This window comes from Camellia sinensis, chromosome 14 (assembly GCF_055761805.1).
Source record: "Camellia sinensis isolate YWXY chromosome 14, ASM5576180v1, whole genome shotgun sequence".
In the NCBI taxonomy this organism is placed as follows: domain Eukaryota; kingdom Viridiplantae; phylum Streptophyta; class Magnoliopsida; order Ericales; family Theaceae; genus Camellia; species Camellia sinensis.
Window position 1 is genome coordinate 43,719,968 of NC_138974.1, and position 17,619 is coordinate 43,737,586.

At 40.8% G+C, this 17,619-nt stretch overlaps 1 protein-coding gene across 9 annotated transcripts in view; it reads left to right on the top strand.

The window, feature by feature from the left end:
- The first annotated feature begins 1,261 nt into the window (after positions 1 to 1,261).
- Positions 1,262 to 17,619, top strand: part of LOC114317629 (retrovirus-related Pol polyprotein from transposon RE2) — a 29,296-nt gene continuing 12,938 nt past the window's right edge. For 2 of the 9 annotated variants that reach the window (XM_028264387.2, XM_082906808.1), the window contains exons 1-7: positions 1,290 to 1,645; positions 1,824 to 1,913; positions 2,212 to 2,289; positions 3,354 to 3,428; positions 10,373 to 10,425; positions 10,741 to 10,891; positions 11,352 to 11,462. In XM_028264387.2, the coding sequence (XP_028120188.2) occupies positions 1,430 to 1,645; positions 1,824 to 1,913; positions 2,212 to 2,289; positions 3,354 to 3,428; positions 10,373 to 10,425; positions 10,741 to 10,891; positions 11,352 to 11,462 (774 nt within the window). In that variant the 5' untranslated portion in view covers positions 1,290 to 1,429. Of the gene's footprint in view, positions 1,646 to 1,798; positions 1,914 to 2,211; positions 2,290 to 3,353; positions 6,557 to 6,637; positions 9,666 to 10,372; positions 10,426 to 10,740; positions 10,892 to 11,351; positions 11,463 to 17,619 lie in introns of those variants that run through there. The other 7 variants (XM_082906815.1, XM_082906809.1, XM_028264386.2 and 4 more) reach the window with 6 other exon arrangements.

Genomic DNA, 17,619 nt, shown 5'->3' on the forward strand with positions numbered 1-17,619 from the left:
AAAATTCAAATGAGAAAGCGAAGATCGATGCGAATTGTAGGAATAGAAAACAATGTATATATATGGAAAACTAATCTCCATAATATTTCCATAATATTTTTAGAATAGAAAACTAATCTCCATATTTTCACAATGAAATGCACACCCACCCAATTTGTTCACCACTGTGTAGCCGAAAAAATGTATTTTGTTCAGACCTGTTTTGTCGAACAATAATGATCCTGTTAGCACTGTTTGTCCGAACAAAATTTGTTCATCACTGTGTAACTTGAATCCATTCCAATTCACAACTTAAAATAACATGAATTAAATCCATTCAAAATACATAACTTAAATCCATTCCAATTCACTCTTTTGCATTCTAAGTTAGTTTAACAAAGAAAATTACATAACTGACTATCTGCATTAATGTTCGGAACCTATGTATTGAACGAAATGATTATGTTCAGTACTGTATTACTGAACATAATTCTAACAGTCAGCAAACCAGTACCGAACAACTCGAACGAAACAAGAACGACCGAAAACGCCCGAGAATGTTAATACAAGACAGATAAACGACCGAGAATGTTGTCATCGTCCTCCATTGCTCTACACAGTGAAATAAGTGATGAAGTATACGTTATACTTGAAACAAAACTTTCAAGTTTAATAGCGTTGATGATAGTGATAAAGATGACACATTTAGGATTTTAGATGATTATGAAAAATAATAGATTTAGGGTTTATGTTAATTGGTTATGAAAAGTAATAGGTTTAAGGTTTACAAACATGGAATACGTATAGTCAGAGTTGGAGTTGGGGGTGGGTGTCCAATATTATAGAGTATTAGTTCTTATTAATAGGTGGTATTCCATTTAATAATGTCTTTTAATGTAATTTTACTTTAGGGTATAATTGTAATAAAAAAAAATTATAAAATGAGGAGTTCAAAGAATTTTGATAAGTGCTAATCACATCACTCTTTTAAAATTTATAAGTGACGGCACAAAAAAAATAAAAAGCCTAAAACAATTCACGATGTGTTAATAGCATCACTCAATAATAATGCTTCTAACTTTTGTTTTGTTTTGTGATTTTAAACATTACCAAACATGAGCAAGGATCCTCTAGAGTGATTTTTTCCTAAAATTTTCTAGAGTGCTCCATGTGTGGTTGAGATTTATTGGCAAGTCACATCAATTTTTCTGATCTGACTTGCCAGTGAACCTCAACCACACAATGGAGCACTCTAGGAAACTTTAGGAAAATTTCACTATAGAATCCTTGGTCACCAAACATGCCCAACTCTAGCCACTGTCGAGAGAGAGCCTTCCCAAGCAAAGCCAAAGGCGAAGGGCTAATACATCTGCAATCACAATCAGCAGTCTCCGTCCACCGTGCACCGGAGCCACTGAAGGGTTTCGTGTGATTTGCCATCCTGATTTCTATGGCAATACTCTACACACGTCCCACCACCACCACCACCGCCACCACCACCATTGTTTTCAATTCTATGACTTCTCTCTTCTCTCCTCCTCCTCCTTCACGCCCCACTTTCTCTCTCTTCGCTTCCACAACCAGGTCCAAAATAATGTCCACTCACTCTTCTCCCAATTCCTCCCCATCTCTTCCGCTTCCTCCTCTCCCTCATAATCGCATCGTCGTACGTTCCTTTCTCTCTCTCTCTCTATCTCTCTCTCTCTAATTTTTTTTTACACACACACACATATATATATATATATATAATGTATACTGAATGCATTTTGTAACATGCGCACATCAATTGGGAAGCCATATGAGAGATTTTTGTTATTAGTGCTGTGATATGCGTATGTTAGCAGCTAGGATGCGGTGGTGTGGGAGTGGACTTCTTGGCAGCTGTGGCTGCTTACCCCAAGCCAGACGACAAGATCAGAACCACCAGTTTGAAGGTACCCAACTCTTTTTTTACTTTATAATTTAGGCTTTTGTTTTTTTTTTCTTTAAATATATATATATATATATATATATATATATATATATATATATATATATATATATATATATATAAAGTTGTTTTCATTCATCATTCTATAATTTGAATTTTTCAATATGGGCCTTGTGTGTTTCTCCAATATACTTACCTCTTTTTATTTTTGGTTTGTGGGGGAGTTAATTTATCTATTTTATGAACAAGCTAGCTAAGCTAATAAGGGACTTTAATCATGTTTTGATGTTTTTACTTTGCAGCTTCAAGGAGGTGGAAATGCGGGAAATGCTCTAACATGTGCAGCTCGTTTGGGTTTAAACCCAAGGCTGATTTCAAAGGTAATATGTAATCAATTTCAGTTGTTAATTACCTGTGCTTTTGCCGTGATCCTTATTTATTTATTCAACTCCTGATTGTACATTCTACAAACTGTAATTTGACTGCAGTAATTTTAAACAAACTAGTCTTGTCCATAGATGATGATCCTAAAAATTATATAAATTATTGTAAACATAAAATGATGTTTTGGTCTTAGATTTCTATTATCAAATAATCAATACATCATTTCAGTTGAATGAATAACTTATTGTTGCTCAAATAATGTTGTAGACATTGCTGACAATTTTTTTTTAAAAAAAAAAAATTACAAATTTAAAACAAGAAGGCATAAAAAGGTTGTCATTTAATATGAGGATTTTGTATTTTTAAAATTTTAAATTTGGCCTATTCTGTTTTTGTGATAAGTAACATCCATTAAAAGTGCCAAAATGGGCATAACCTATATTCGTGAATAGCATAGAGGACAAAACCAAGATCAAGAAGGAAATGGTTTTTCACCGGAAAACTCTAACTAAAGAACTTATACCCAAAACAACAAACTTCTCAATAACACTACCTTTAACAGGTGTAAAGGGAGAGTGATTGCCTGTTGCTCTCATTCTAGAAGCACCATGTATTACTTGTAAATGGATTGCCTTGTGCACTTCATTAATGCTCCTCCAGTCCATAATAGCCCTCCAACTACCGGGCACGTCACTGACAGAGTGCAGCATAAGCCAGCCCATTAAATAGGTAGCAACCACTATAACAACAATTTCAGAGAGAATGACCCCTCAATTTAAGGTTATCATTATTCAAAGTGGCGTTCAGAGTTGCACTTTAAAGCCCTTTTGTTGAGCCCTCCAACATATGAAATCATTTACATCATCTCTGGTAGTAACATTAAGTAATATCTCCATAAAGGTGTCTATAGATTCTAACTCCCTTTCCTGGAATTGTCTTAAGAACAAAAGGAGCCATACAACATTACTAATATCTTAGCATCTGATATTACTTTATTAATTCATTATATAACTGTCAGGGGTCTTTTACCCTCACATTCATAATATTAGTGTTCCTCTAGGTTGCTGATGATGCTCAAGGGAGAGGAATCCTAGAGGAACTGGAAGCTGACGGTGTAGATGCTTCTTTTCTTGTGGTAAGCTGGAAAATACTATGCCACTCGTGATTTATGAACCATTTATTCATGTGATTTGATTTTCTTATTTGAGTAAGTTCGAAAAACTACATGATATGATGTTATGTCAATATAGGAAGAAAAAAAAGTTTTTCTCTCTCTAAACTGAGAGCGCTCTCTGCCTACTGGTAGTTTTTAGGGTTTATCCCTTGGTGTCTCTACTTAGTTTTCTTTACTTGTGTCGGTCGACTGAAGGTGACTTCGGTGGAGTATGGAGTCTTTCGAGCTGCCGGAGGTCACGGATGAGTGTGAGGATGTCTCACACCGGTGTCTAGTAAGGAAGATTCTTGCTCCCAAAATCTTGAACAAACTAGCTGTTACTAAAATCCTTCTTACTGCTTGGAAGACCAGAGCAGGTGTCTCTATTACTCCTTGGAAGGAGAACATCTATCTCTTTCAGTTTGAAGATTTGGAGGATCGTTCTAGGGTTCTCTTGGAGGCCCCGTGGTCTGTTATGGAGTCTTTTGGTCCTTCAGACACTGTAGCCGGGGATTGGATTTTCGATGGAGCCCTTTTTGGGTTCAGGTTCATGGTCTACCTTTCGAAAAAATGACTCGTGCTCATGGGGAGGTTATCGGAAATAGGATTGGCAGATTGGTTGAGGTTGAAGCTCCCTCAGACGGCCTTCTTATACATTGTAGCTTTTTGAGGCTACGTATCGAGGTAGATGTTACTAAACCTCTGCTACAGGGGTTCATTTTATATTGTCGTGATAGCTTGGGGCCAGTTGGGGACGGTGTCAAAGTTTTTTATAAGTATGAGAAGCTAACTAAGTTTTGTTACGATTGTGGTCGCATTGGGCATGACAACTTGTCCTGCAAATTTGTGTCACGGGAGGAGGGGCGCAACTCTGGCTATGGTTCGAATCAAAGAACAGGGCCTGCTAGAAGCGCGACTTCACTTTGTAGCCCGAATGGGAGACCTATGGAGGAGCTTCGTGCTGATCGGGATAAGTCTATGCAACCTTTGAGTATTCCGATAGGCGCTGCGGCGGCGCGTTCGATTAGGGACGAAGGGGTTGCAGCGAGTGGGTCAGCTGCGCCCAGCTCGCAAAACCTGGATGAGAATGCGGAGGTACAATCAGCACAAAATAGGGTAGTGGAATTGGGGGCTACAGAGTTTTTTCAGTCTGAGGTATCACGTCCATGCACGTCAGGCTCTCCTCTAGAACCTTCATCTTTACTGGACCCCTCCTCGCATGCCTTAAATCCGGTAAGTGGACCATCTCACATTTGCAATTTAAATCTTGGGCCAGTTGAAGTGGTAGGCATGGACCATACAAATTTGGGCCCCCTTATGGAGTGTTCGGTGTTGAGGCCCAAAGCCTCATATTTTGTTACAGAGCCCTTTGAAGCTGTGTCTTCTATTTCACGCCTTATTCTAGTTTAAGTGTGGAAGAACTTAGTCCCAGCCCAAGTCCTGAGAGGCCAAGGCCTAGTGATTCCCTTATAGACTCAAGTATTTCCCAGGTGTTCACCTATTTATCTTTGAAGAGGCAGCTCAGTGAGGAGGACCTCCGTGACCCTGTCCCGCTGAAAAAATTGAAAGGGGCTGATTCGGAAATAGACAATGTTGTAGATGACCCCAAGGCTCTCTGTGTCTTTACTCAAAAGCCAAAACCAAGGGCTATATCTCGGAGAGGAAGTCGTTTGAAGAAGGTTCCCCTTGTTGACATCCCAATTCAGACTGCAACCACTGCTGTCATTCCGAGCCCAGGGGGTGTTGTGCCTGTGGGTGTGGTTTCTTTGGCGGATAATGACTGTTGCACAAAGGTTCTTGGCTTGTTTTCGAACTCGGCCGTCGGAGAGGCGGATACGTTTGGTAATAACAAAAGGGTGGTGGTGGCTAACCCCAAACAGCCACAAGATTCATGTTAATTATCAGTTGGAACTGTCAGAGGTTGGGCCGTCCCCTGACAGTCCAGGTCTTACGAGGGCTATGTACAACCCATCGGCCTTCAGTGATCTTTCTAATGGAGACAAAGAATAAGAGAGCCAAGCTAGATCGAATCAGGCAGAGCCTCAATTTTTCGAATAGTTGTTATGTTGATCTTATCGGCACCTCCGGCGGTCTAGCCCTCTGGTGGATGGATGGGGTAGTGTTAGATATCCGGTCTAAATCCCAAAATATTTTTCGGTGTATTTTTTCGCCAATGGCAGGAAGGAGTTGGGCTGCATGTTTTATTTATGCCCCTCCTCGACGGCGGGAACGGAGAGCATTATGGAAATACTCATGTGATATGGCTATGGGAATGCAATACCCGTGGTTATGTGTTGGTGACTTCAACCAAGTGGGTTCTATTTTGGAGAAGCAGGGTGGTCGGGAATGAGCCTCTCAGCTTAGTGAGTTTCAAGTTATGGTTTCGGATTGCAACCTGGTAGATTTGGGCTTTAAAGGGAATGCTTTTACTTGGTCTAACAACTAGGAGGGTGAGAATAATGTTCGTGAGAGATTAGACCGGGCCTTGGCTACAGTTGATTGGAGAGACATATACCCGAATGCCCAAGTTTTCCACGATATTTGTTTCGGCTCGGACCATTGTCCATTGGTCCTTAATTGTTGTGTCCCTCTTGCTCGGGTGCCTAGAAGATTTCATTTTGAAACTTTGTGGACCACCAGCCCAGCATGTGCAGCTACAATTCAATCGGAATGGGATAAGGATCAAGCGGGCTCTCAGATGTTCAAACTTGTGCAAAAGCTAAAAAGAAGCCGACGCAGGTTATGGGCCTGGAGTGCCAAGGAGTTCGGTAATGGGAGAAGGCACATTGAAAATCTCCGGGGTCAGATAGCCTACTTACAAAGTTGGCCTTACTCAATGACAAATGAAGCGCATCACAAGCAGTTATCTTACAAGTTGGAATCGGTTTTGAGGAGGGAGGAGATGTACCTTCATCAGCGTTCTCAGGTGCGCTGGCTCAATTTTGGTGATCGTAATTCTGCTTTTTTTCATGCTACAATCACTTAACGTCGCCAACGGAACCAACTCTTGCAATTGAAATCTGGTGATGGCAGCCTCTTGAATTTGGAGTCGGAAATTAATTCTCACATGTTTACTTATTTCTCGACTCTTTTTTTCGACAGTGATAGAGGTGAGATGACTGAAGCTCTAGTTGTGGTTCATAGAGTTATATCTAATGAAATGAACTCGATGCTGATTTGAGATGTTTTAGATGTGGAGATTAAAATAGCGGCCTTTCAACTTGGATCTTTGAAAGCTCCCGGACCGGATGGTTACCCAGGGTATTTTTATCAGCACCATTGGGATATTGTAGGGCCCTCTTTGTGTTATGCGGTGAAGAGTTTCTTTCAGGGGGGCTTTTTGTTGAAGAAGCTCAATCACACGAACTTGGTACTCATTCCCAAAGTGCTAGCTCCAGAAACATTAGCGCAATTCAGACCAATAAGCTTGTGCAATTTTAACATGAAAGTGATAACCAAAATTCTTGCCAACTGATTGAAGGGGATTCTAAGTTCAGTGGTCTCGCAAAATTAGTCGGCTTTTGTGGGGGGAAGGTTGATCCAAGACAATATCATTGTGGCCCATGAGGCTTTCCATGCAATGAAACTTTGAAAAGGGAAGGTGGAGGATGTAGCGATTAAAGTGGATTTCAACAAAGCTTATGATCGTGTGGATTGGAATTTTCTAAAGGCCTTGTTGGTTAAGATGGGGTTTCATTCCCAATGGATTCAATGGGTGGTGGAGTGCGTCACCACAGTCTCCTTTTCAGTTCTCGTTAATGGGGCCAAACGGATTAGTTTTAAACCTCACCGCGGTCTCCGTCAAGGGGACCCTCTCTCCCCATATCTGTTTATCCTCGTCTTGGATGTGCTTTCGAAATTGATTGATCGAAGTGTTCACAATGGGAAATTGACTGGGCTGCGAATTTGACAGGGTTGTCCATTATTGTCACACTTGTTCTTTGCGGATGATGAGGTACTTTTTGTCAAGGCCAACAGGGTGGAATGTCTTGAAATCAGCAGATTGCTACACATCTATGGACGCGCTTTGGGGCAATCAGTTAACTTTGACAAATCGGGAGTGCAGTTCTCAAGTAATGTTCCTATATCTCGACGGATGGAGGTGAGTGGCTTGCTTGGTATTCTGCAGATGCATGCTAATGCAAGATACTTGGGCCTACCGTTGTGTTGGGGTCGCTTTAAGGTTGAAGCTTATAATTTCTTATGCGAGAAAGTGCTGTCCAAATTGCAAGGATGGAAGGCGAAGTTGCTTTCCCAAGCAGGTCAGGAAGTCCTCATTAAGTCGGTTGCCCAATCAATGCCTACTTATGCTATGGCCTGTTTCTTGCTTCCCAACAAGCTGTGTGATAAATTGAGCTCCTATATTAGGAATTTCTGGTGGAAAGGGGATCCAGAGGGGAGAGGTATACATTGGGCCAGTTGGAATAAATTGTGCTTGCCGAAAAGAAAGGGTGGTTTGGGTTTCCGAGATTTTCGGGCTTTCAATAGAGCTCTCCTCGCTCGGCATGGTTGGCGAATAATTAAATTCCCGAATTCCTCATTTGCAAAAATTATAAAAGGGATTTACTACCCCAACTCAGATTTTGTCATGCCGTGCGAGGGGCGCGACCTTCATGGGCTTGGCTCAGTTTACTTCGAGGAAGGGACATTCTTTCAGGAGGTTTACGGTGGCAAGTTCTGAATGGTAAGTCCATCAATTTCTGGGAAGACCAGTGGATACCATCTAATCCAGGATTTCGTGTCCAAACAGTGATGCATGGTGGGGTTTCGGTACAAAAGGTCAATAAGGTCATCAACCCTTTGCACAAGCAGTGGAACGAAAGGAAGCTTCAAAGCTTAGTGTCTGGAGCAGACTGTGATGCTATTCTGTCTATTCCAATTTCAGTTGCGGATAAGGATGATACTCTTATTTGGCACCATGACTCAAAAGGCTGCTATAAGGTTAAATCGAGATATCATGAAGCAGTGAACCAAGCGCACTTGGGTTCCAATCTGTCATCCTCTTCTATGTGTTGGTCGGAGAAAGAATGGAGGTTTGTGTGGAATTTGAATTTACCTCCTAAGCTCAAGCATTTCGTCTGGAGAATATATCATAATGCACTGGCTACTTGTCAAAATCTTTTTTCTAAACGGTGTGCCAACACGGCTTGCTGTCCCTTGTGTTTGACAGCCCCTGAATCTATTGAACACCTTTTATTTGACTGTGATTGGTCTAAAAGAGTTTGGTTTGGGTGTAATCTTGGCCTTCGATGTGACGATCTTGGCAGCCTCTCGGTTCGAGATTGGTTTGGGAATTGCTTTACATCTTTGGGGACTTCTAGTTGGGGGAAATCTGTGATTTGTTCCATGATTTGGGTGGCTTGGACTATTTGGAAGGGCCGCAATGATCATCTGTTCAACCGCTGCCTGGTTGATCCAGCAGGAGTTATCCGGAAGGCCAAGCACAATGAAGCTGAATTCTTGGCCACCTGTACTGTGACCACTACCCCTGTTCTGGCAGTAACAGGTGTGAACAACACAGGGTCTGCATGGGTTCCTCCTCCTCGAGGAAAGTGGAAATTCAATTGCGACGCGGCCTTTGATTTGAGGCAAGGAACTGGTGCAGTAGCAGTCCTTCTACGGGATCACCTGGGCATCTTGGTGGATGGCATGGTCTGCAAGGTCCGAGTGAGGTCAGTTGCTCAAGGAGAATTGTTGGCAGTTCGGCATGCATGTCTTATGGCAGGTGCTCTCAACCTTGCTGCAGTAGACATTGAGAGTGACTGTAAATCTGTGATTCACCTTTGTGTATCTGAAGGGGTCCCTCCGTGGGAGCTTCTTGCTTTGCTCAATGATGTTCGATCAATGGCCACGAGTCGGCAGCTGAATTTTCTGTGGTGTCCTAGAATGGGAAATAGAGCAGCCCATTGGGTTGCTTCTGCTTATTTACACAATTCTCTGCCCACTGATTGGGTTGCCCAACCACCTATGGGTCTTGTTAGGTGCCTATCTTCTAATTCTATGTAGTTTGGGATGTTTTACTCGATCAAAAAAAAAAAGAAAAAAAAAGTAAGTTCGAAAAGAATTGTAAGCTATCTTTATCTATTTTGAAGTGGCCTAGTGGGTGATTATTGTTCAGTATTTTACTGACTACATGGTTTATATGCTATAATTGTTTAAGAATTTAAACTCTTAGTCATTTTATCCTATATATTCTGTTCAATTCTATTCAACTTCCTATCTTATGTGTCTCAATTTATCAAAATTTCAGTACGCATGTATCTAATATACTGGAAGTTTACTTTTCAAATTACGCTGTGTTTGGTTGGGGGATTTGAGAAGGAATTTGGAAAATGAAAGGAAAAAAGTGTGTAAAACTATGTGAAATGTAGGTATATTTTATTTATATTTTACATACCTTTACCTTTTCCTTTTCCCTTTCCAAATCTCTTCCCAAATCCACCAACCAAACATAGCGTTAGTAAATATTGCATATGGTTAAGTTTTAGATTTTATTGAGGTCATAAGGTTGTCAGCATTTTGATAGGTCTGCATATTCTAATTAATTGTTGTGCTATGGAGCATGATCCTCTCTCGGAGTTGAATGTGTGAGCTATTTACCTCAAATATGGTGATTCTGTTTTGAACCACATAGCTTGAAGCTTGTCAAAAATTTTTGCTTTCTTTTTATTTTAAACTTTTAAATCTTTTCAACGCTTGTAAAAATTAAATGCTGGAGGGCACCCTTACCCTTGTCTAAGTTTCCCTCCCCAATACCAAAGAAGCCCCAGGCCCTTTGTTTTACATAATTCTCTAACCTGTATTCTCTATACCTGACTCTGTAAATTCATTTTGTGTGTTTCAGGGGTGTGACAGGTAGCTCTGCGACATGAGATTGCCATCTTTCTTCTTTGTGATTTTTCTGACTCGATTTATCTTGGTTCCAGGTCTCCAAGGAGGGAAATTCACCATTTACCTATATCATTGTTGACAACCAGACGTGAGGGTCTTTGCTTTTGTGTTTTCCCCCCATTTTTTATGGTCGGATTTGGAAGATAAATATGATAGAAGAAGTATTGTTCTTCATTGTTAAAAGTTGTGGTGTTTTGAACAAAATTATAATTTGTATTTCCTGGGGAACTAAACCAGTAGGTAGTGGGGAAACTGGATGAAAGTGAGGGTTATTGGCTGCACTTATCAGGCATTTTTCAAATGTTTATTAGAAATTTATTTTTAGTTTCTATTCTTAAACATCTAGCAAGGCTGGTTTACAAGTTGCATATCTGGGAGAATAAATATTGAATGGCACTTTCAGGAAAACTCGCACTTGTATTCATACTCCTGGATTCCCTCCAATGATACCTGATGACCTTTCCAAGTCAAGTTTGTTATCTGCTTTGGATGGAGTGAGACTTGTCTATTCTGATGGAAGATTGCACGAAACAGCTTTAGTTATTGCACAGGAGGTAAATATCATTTCTTCTGCCTTCAAACTAGTTAAAAGATGAACTTGGGAGGATAGCTAAGATGGAGTAAATTAGTTGTAGAACTTTGGCTTAGGGAGGGTGATAGGAATACTTGCCTTTTCCATACATGCTCATAGATAGTGCAATTTCATCAGTAAAATTTAGATTGGGAACTACTTCTTGTCATCAAAGGACAAGGTATCCTTCGTAGAGGAATGGAAAGAAGAAAATGAAAATAGAAACAACTGGATGGTAAATGGTAGTATGTTTATAATACTACAAATCCCCCAAAGAAAGTAGTCGAAGGGGGATAGAAGTGTCCTCTAATGTTCTGACGCATCTCAGTCGAGTTTCCCATACTTTATCATACTTGCAGCTATTTCTCATTTACATAATTATAATAAAAAATTATGTTGACAAAAAGGAAATAAACAGCATCTCTTCAATTCATCCAGTGCAGGCAAAGTGCAGGAGTATACCCATTTTAATTGATGCAGAAAGGAAAAGGGAAGGGTTGGACGATCTGCTCAATTTGTCAGATTATATTGTATGCGCAGCAAAATTTCCACAGGCAAGCTGACTGTTCGTATAAGCTACTATTAGTAGTTTTCTTGATGAATTCCTCATAGTTTTGTATAAAAGTTATATTGTGAGGATCCGTGTTCCTTATCTGAATATTGCAATCTGTTTGTTAAGGATTAAGCACTTGGAAATTTTCTTTACTGACATATGGAGTTGTAATGAAACATAATCAGAGTAACCTGTATGTAAAAGCAAATTAACTGAAAAACGAGGTCTATATGCTCTTTGCTAGTGTTCATTTGATTGGTATCAAGATGATAAACACCAAGTTATGGTTTAATCACATTATTGTCTGTCTTTTACTGTATTAATGCCATCAAAGAATATGAGCCTTGATGAAATTACTACGAATACCACTGTGCAATAGACAAGTACTGTATTTCTGTTAAAACCTATCACCTACTTCACCCACTTAAACTTACTCCACTAAACCTAACCCACTACACCACTACCACCTCACCTACTCCACTAAACCTAACCCACTACACCACTACCACCTCCACTTCACCTACTCCTTACCTACTACACACTCACCCTCTTCTATATATAGGAATCATGAATCATTGTAATAAATATAACATTAGATTAATCAATAATACAATTCTCTATTTCTTTTTATACATCAATTTTAACATGGTATCAGAGCAAGGTTAACAACCTAGTCATTCTGCTTCACCGGCGGGCGGCAGCCTCGCCTTGGCCGCCCGCCGGACCTCTACACATACCTTCCCATCGTTGCCCTTGACCTCTCATTTTCATAGCCAAATCTCCTACAAATACAGAAAGATCTGAACCAGTATCCACACGCCTATCACCTGTGCTGAAGCCTGCCCAATTTAGGCGGAAGAGAAAACCTCGCCGGTGTGAGCGAAGCAGCTATTGACGTAGCATTCATCCATTGTTGCAGGTCACCGATCCAGATCATCCTCTTCTCTTCACTAGAAACTCTCTCGCTGCAAGCCTCGCCGGAGTCGCTGCTGCCGATGGCTCTATTGGTCCCTCGCCCTCATCATTTTCCCACCGCCACTGCCCTACCTCATCTTCGACGACATCGACAAATACTCCGTCGACGACATCGCCATCCGAGGCTTTAACCCGACGTTACTCTCCCTGATATCAAAGGAATTTGTGCTCTTTGTTGCCACCGATGGTCGCAGTCCCTCCATCGTCGCCGATGTTGTCTTCGATCTCCCTCCTCCGCCGTTGCACTCAAGAGGGTGTTCGAGCAGGAGTGAAGGCAGCTTCCATTGCTTGTGTTGCCAGTGCCGTGCCTACTTTGGTTGCTGTTCGTGTGATTCCTTGGGCAAAGGCAAACCTCAATTATACAGTTCAGGCACTCATCATATCTGCTGCATCCATTGCTGCATACTTCATCACTGCTGACAAAACCATCCTGGAATGTGCAAGGAGGAATGCACTTTATGAAGCACAGTATGATAACTCATCGACCTGAGATTGTTGTTCTGATACAGTGCTACTGCAATTCCCCTCCTGTAAACACGTGACGTCCGACACATGTTGGTCTGGCCAAAGAATGCCTTGAACATCTCATCAGGATCAAAATCCTCACACGGGACTTGACCCTCTTCTCTCTCTCTCCACTTTATCACATGAGTTTTGTCCCCCTCTTTTCATTTCTTTTTATTACTATTATCTACCCACTCTTCTTTACTTTAATCATATCCACCCATATCAGACCCACTTTAATCATATCCACCACTATTCACCTATCTTTATCTCTTTTCTCTACAACTCTCACCCGCGCACATGCTTTCCTCCTTAATATATTATTTTTTTTATTATTATTATTATAAAACCAAAAAAATAAATAAATAAAAAAATAAAATAAAATAAAATAAAATAAAATAAATAAATAAATAAATCTATATATATATATATCTATATACCGCACACCGTTGCGGCTTTCACATATACTCTTATTATTTCTTTCTTTATTTTTCTTTCACATTATTTTTAATCTTTTTCAAATTCCTTTCATACCATATAGCTTTGCACACCAAACCAAATTTTATTCATCTCAGGGCTCAACCCCGATCACAATTTTACACAAAAAAAAAAAAAAAAAAAACACCAAAACACGACACCCGACGATTTGTTTTCTTTTCTGTAGACGGCCACCCACCGACCTCACTTCTTCGCCTATTCCGCCGGTCTCTTCTTCTTGCCTCCGTCCTGGGCGGCCCTTGCCGGTGTTGCCTCCGTGTTTCCCACTCCACTGGGCATGATCACTACTCCCTGCTCCTCCACTGCAGCATATGGCGGCCCTTCAAATCGAAACATCACGGTAGCCTTCCGCTTCAGCTCCTTGTTTTCCGCCTTTAGCACACTTATCTCTGCTCGCGCATCCTTATACATGCGCTGGAGCAGAGCCAGTTGGGCGTTTAACTGCTGCACCTCATTTGTTCTACTCTGCAGCCGGTGCGACAGGTTTGTGACCGCCGTCATGGTCTCCACACATGACTTCAAAGTATACTGATTGGCCTCAATATCAGTTTGCACCGCCATTTTTTGCTCCACCGACCGCATCGGAAAGTTCAACGGAGCAAAACCAAAGGCGCTTGGTTGAGGTTCACTGGCCACCGTACCAGTTATCTCTCTTGTTGACTCGTTGAGGTCGGGAAAGAGAGTGAGCAGACCACGGGACGAAGAGGCCATATTCTGGGTAGCTGAACGGGAAGACGAGGCCATGTTATGGGTTGCTGAGTGTTTCAGAGAAAGGTTGGTTACAGAATGGCAACAGAGTGTTCCAGAATCTCTTTCTCAGAAACGAAAGAGTTTTTTCAGAGGATTTTCGGTGGTTTCAGACTGGTTTGCACAGCCTCCGTCTCAACCTTGGTTAAATAGCCGAGGCCGACACGCCACTCTGTCGCTCACGTGCCTCGCCACGTCTCCGGCTCACCTTTTGATGGCTCGACGCTTTCTGTCAGGCACGCCTTTTGATGAAGTGGGCGCGCCTTTTGAGGGCGCGACTTTTGAGGGCTCACTATATATATCCATATATATATATATATTTGGGCAGCCTATATATACCATCATACAGTGTATTTTTTAAAGGTCCGACAAGACTCTGTAAACTGTCCCGACATTGATTCCGGTTAGCTCCTTCAAGGGTCCGACAAGACTCTGTAAACTGTCCCGACATTGATTCCGGTTAGCTCCTTCATGGGTCCGACAAGACTCTGTAAACTGTCCCGACATTGATTTCGGTTAGTTTCTACAAGGGTCCAGCAAGACTCCGTAAACTGTCACAACAACTATCACAACATTGTCTGCTACAACGGTCCGTCATGACCCCATAAACTGTCTTCTACATCGGTCTGACACAACCATCCAGTGTCCTCTACAACGTTATGACACCACCATACAGTGTCTTCACCATCGGTCTGACACGACCATACAGTGTCTCCTATCCTCTTTTCTTTTATGTATTCGTCTATTTTCTTGTTTTGTTACTCTCTCCAAACTCAAGTTGGCTAGTTCCTATCCCCCTTGAGTTTGCGGGGGGCTGTTAAAACCTATCACCTACTTCACCCACTTAAACCTACTCCACTAAACCTAACCCACTACACCACTACCACCTCACCTACTCCACTAAACCTAACCCACTACACCACTACCACCTCCACTTCACCTACTCCTTACCTACTACACACTCACCCTCTTCTATATATAGGAATCATGAATTATTGTAATAAATATAACATTAGATCAATCAATAATACAATTCTCTATTTCTTTTTATACATCAATTTTAACAATTTCTTTCTCTCTGTGTTTGGAATCTTTTTTCCATGCTGGGTGATTATCCCACTGAGATAGATTATTGATGTTTTGTTCCCTTGGTACTCCGTAAAAAAGGTTCTGAACCTGGGAAACAAATATTTTTTACTGTTGGATTAATGCTTACCTGTATAATTGGTACGTGATGTTGTTAAGAGTCATCACTCACTCTCCTCACTCTCTAGAATCTTCTCTCTAGAATATTTTAGAAGTTTCTACATAAATCTAGAATACTCTGGAAAGATCTAGAAGATTCTAGAAAGACCTAGAGAAATCGAGAAGATTCTAGAATATCCTAGAAGGTTCCGGAACATTAAAGAAGTTTGTAAAAAACTAGAGAAATCTAGAAAGTTCTGGAAGGTTCTAGAATATTTTAGTGAAGAATAGAAAGCTCTAATATGTACTAGAGTAATCTAGATTGTTCTAGAGTGTAGGGTAAGTATGAGTGTATTCTAGAAAATTCTTTAACTAGTATAAATATAAGATGAGTGCATGTATTAGGTAATTGGACAATTGAGTGAAAGAAGAGTGAGGCCAAAGTGAGTGGTCAAGCACTATCTAGTGTAAGGTGTCTTAAGGTCTTGTGTGAGAAAGACACAAAGTGTGAGTGCTTGAATGTATGTTTGAGTGGATAAGTGAAGTGTATTAGTGTGTGATTGTGTACAAGTGTTTAGTGTACTAGAGTATTATCAATAAAGGTTGTATTTCTGGGTCCACCAGTGCGTCAGACTCAACAATTTGGTATCAAAGCTTGGTCGTTCGGGGACCGACACGAAGAGTGATTGAGATTGATACAAAAGATTGTTGAAGTCAACGAGCACAGTTGTTATGGCGGATTTCGGAAACTTCATTGGTGGTATGGAGAAATTAAATTATTATAATTATGATTATTGGCGAATATGCATTGAGGCATATATTCAAGGACAGGATCTATGAGAGACTGTTGATGGCAAGGAAATTGTGTCACCTGGAGAAGAAAATGCACCGGCCTTGCGAAAGTGGCGGATTAAGGCTGGAAAAGCGATGTTCGTGTTAAGGACAACTGTTCAGAAAGAGTTATTGGAGTATGTTCGGGAGGCTATTACTCCAAAAGCAGTCTAGGACACATTTGCGGCGTTATTTTCGAAGACAAATGATGCACAACTTCAGTATCTAGAAAACGAGCTTGCAACGGTGGCACAAGGATCAATGACTATCAGCCAATATTTTCTCAAGGTAAAGACTCTTTGCAATGAAATTTCACAACTTGATTTTGAGTAAAAAATTAGCGAGTCAAGAATGAGGCGCATTATTACTCGAGGTTTAAGACCCGAGTATAGTGGGCTTATGGTCTCTGTTAGAGGATAGTCCACTCAACCATCACTGGTTGAGCTCGAAAGTCTATTGGCGAATCAAGAAACTCTAGCAAAGCAAATGGCTGGAGTCACACTGAAGAATGAAAGTGAAGAAGAGGTGTCATTCAGTAACAAAAAAGGAGATGGACCGAAGTGGCAAGAATATGAAAAATCGAAGAAAAAAGAAGATGAACAATCACAAGCTGATCGAAGTTATCAACGAGGAGAAGTTCGACATAATGAAAATAATCGAAGAGTTACTAGATTTGGACGACGCAACATAGAGTGCTTCAAATGTGGCAAGATTGGCCACTATGCAAAAGATTGTCGGTTAAGAAGAAGACCAATTGAAGGTAATATGGTAACATCTAACGGTTACCAAGATGAGAGTGAATAAGAATGGGATTTCCAAGCTTCATGTGCAATGTTCGAGACCGTAGAACCAGGTTACTTAGAAGAAGAGCCAGAATTTGAAGAAGAATGGGATTTTGAAGCATCTCCTACAATGTTCGTGGTTACTCAAGCAGATTCAGATGAGGAGATAGACTTCGATGAAGGCGTACATGAGCAGTGCAATGCAATTACCAAGGAAGTGGATGCAAACTCTATCACAGATAAGTCGATTCTTGTAATTGAGTCTCAGTTTTCAACATTTAAAGATCCAGAAGCTCACCTAGTAGAGAAGTTGGGGGAGCAAACAGAAGAAGAAATAGTTGAAAAAGTGATAAAGTTGCAACATCCAATATCTACAAGGCAATGCCAACCTAATCCAAGGTACATTGATGCAACCTTTGCTAAGATAGATGATACAAAGGAACCAATAACATTTCAAGAAACAACAAAATTTAACAATTGGAGGAAGACAGCAAAAGAAGATATTGATGCATCAATACATATTCAAACGTGACACTTGCTATCTAAATGGAAGGATGAGAATCCTACAGCTAGCCAAAGACGTGGTGTTCCATGGAAGAATAAATCATTTCAAAAGAGGGAAGTCAATATTGGAAG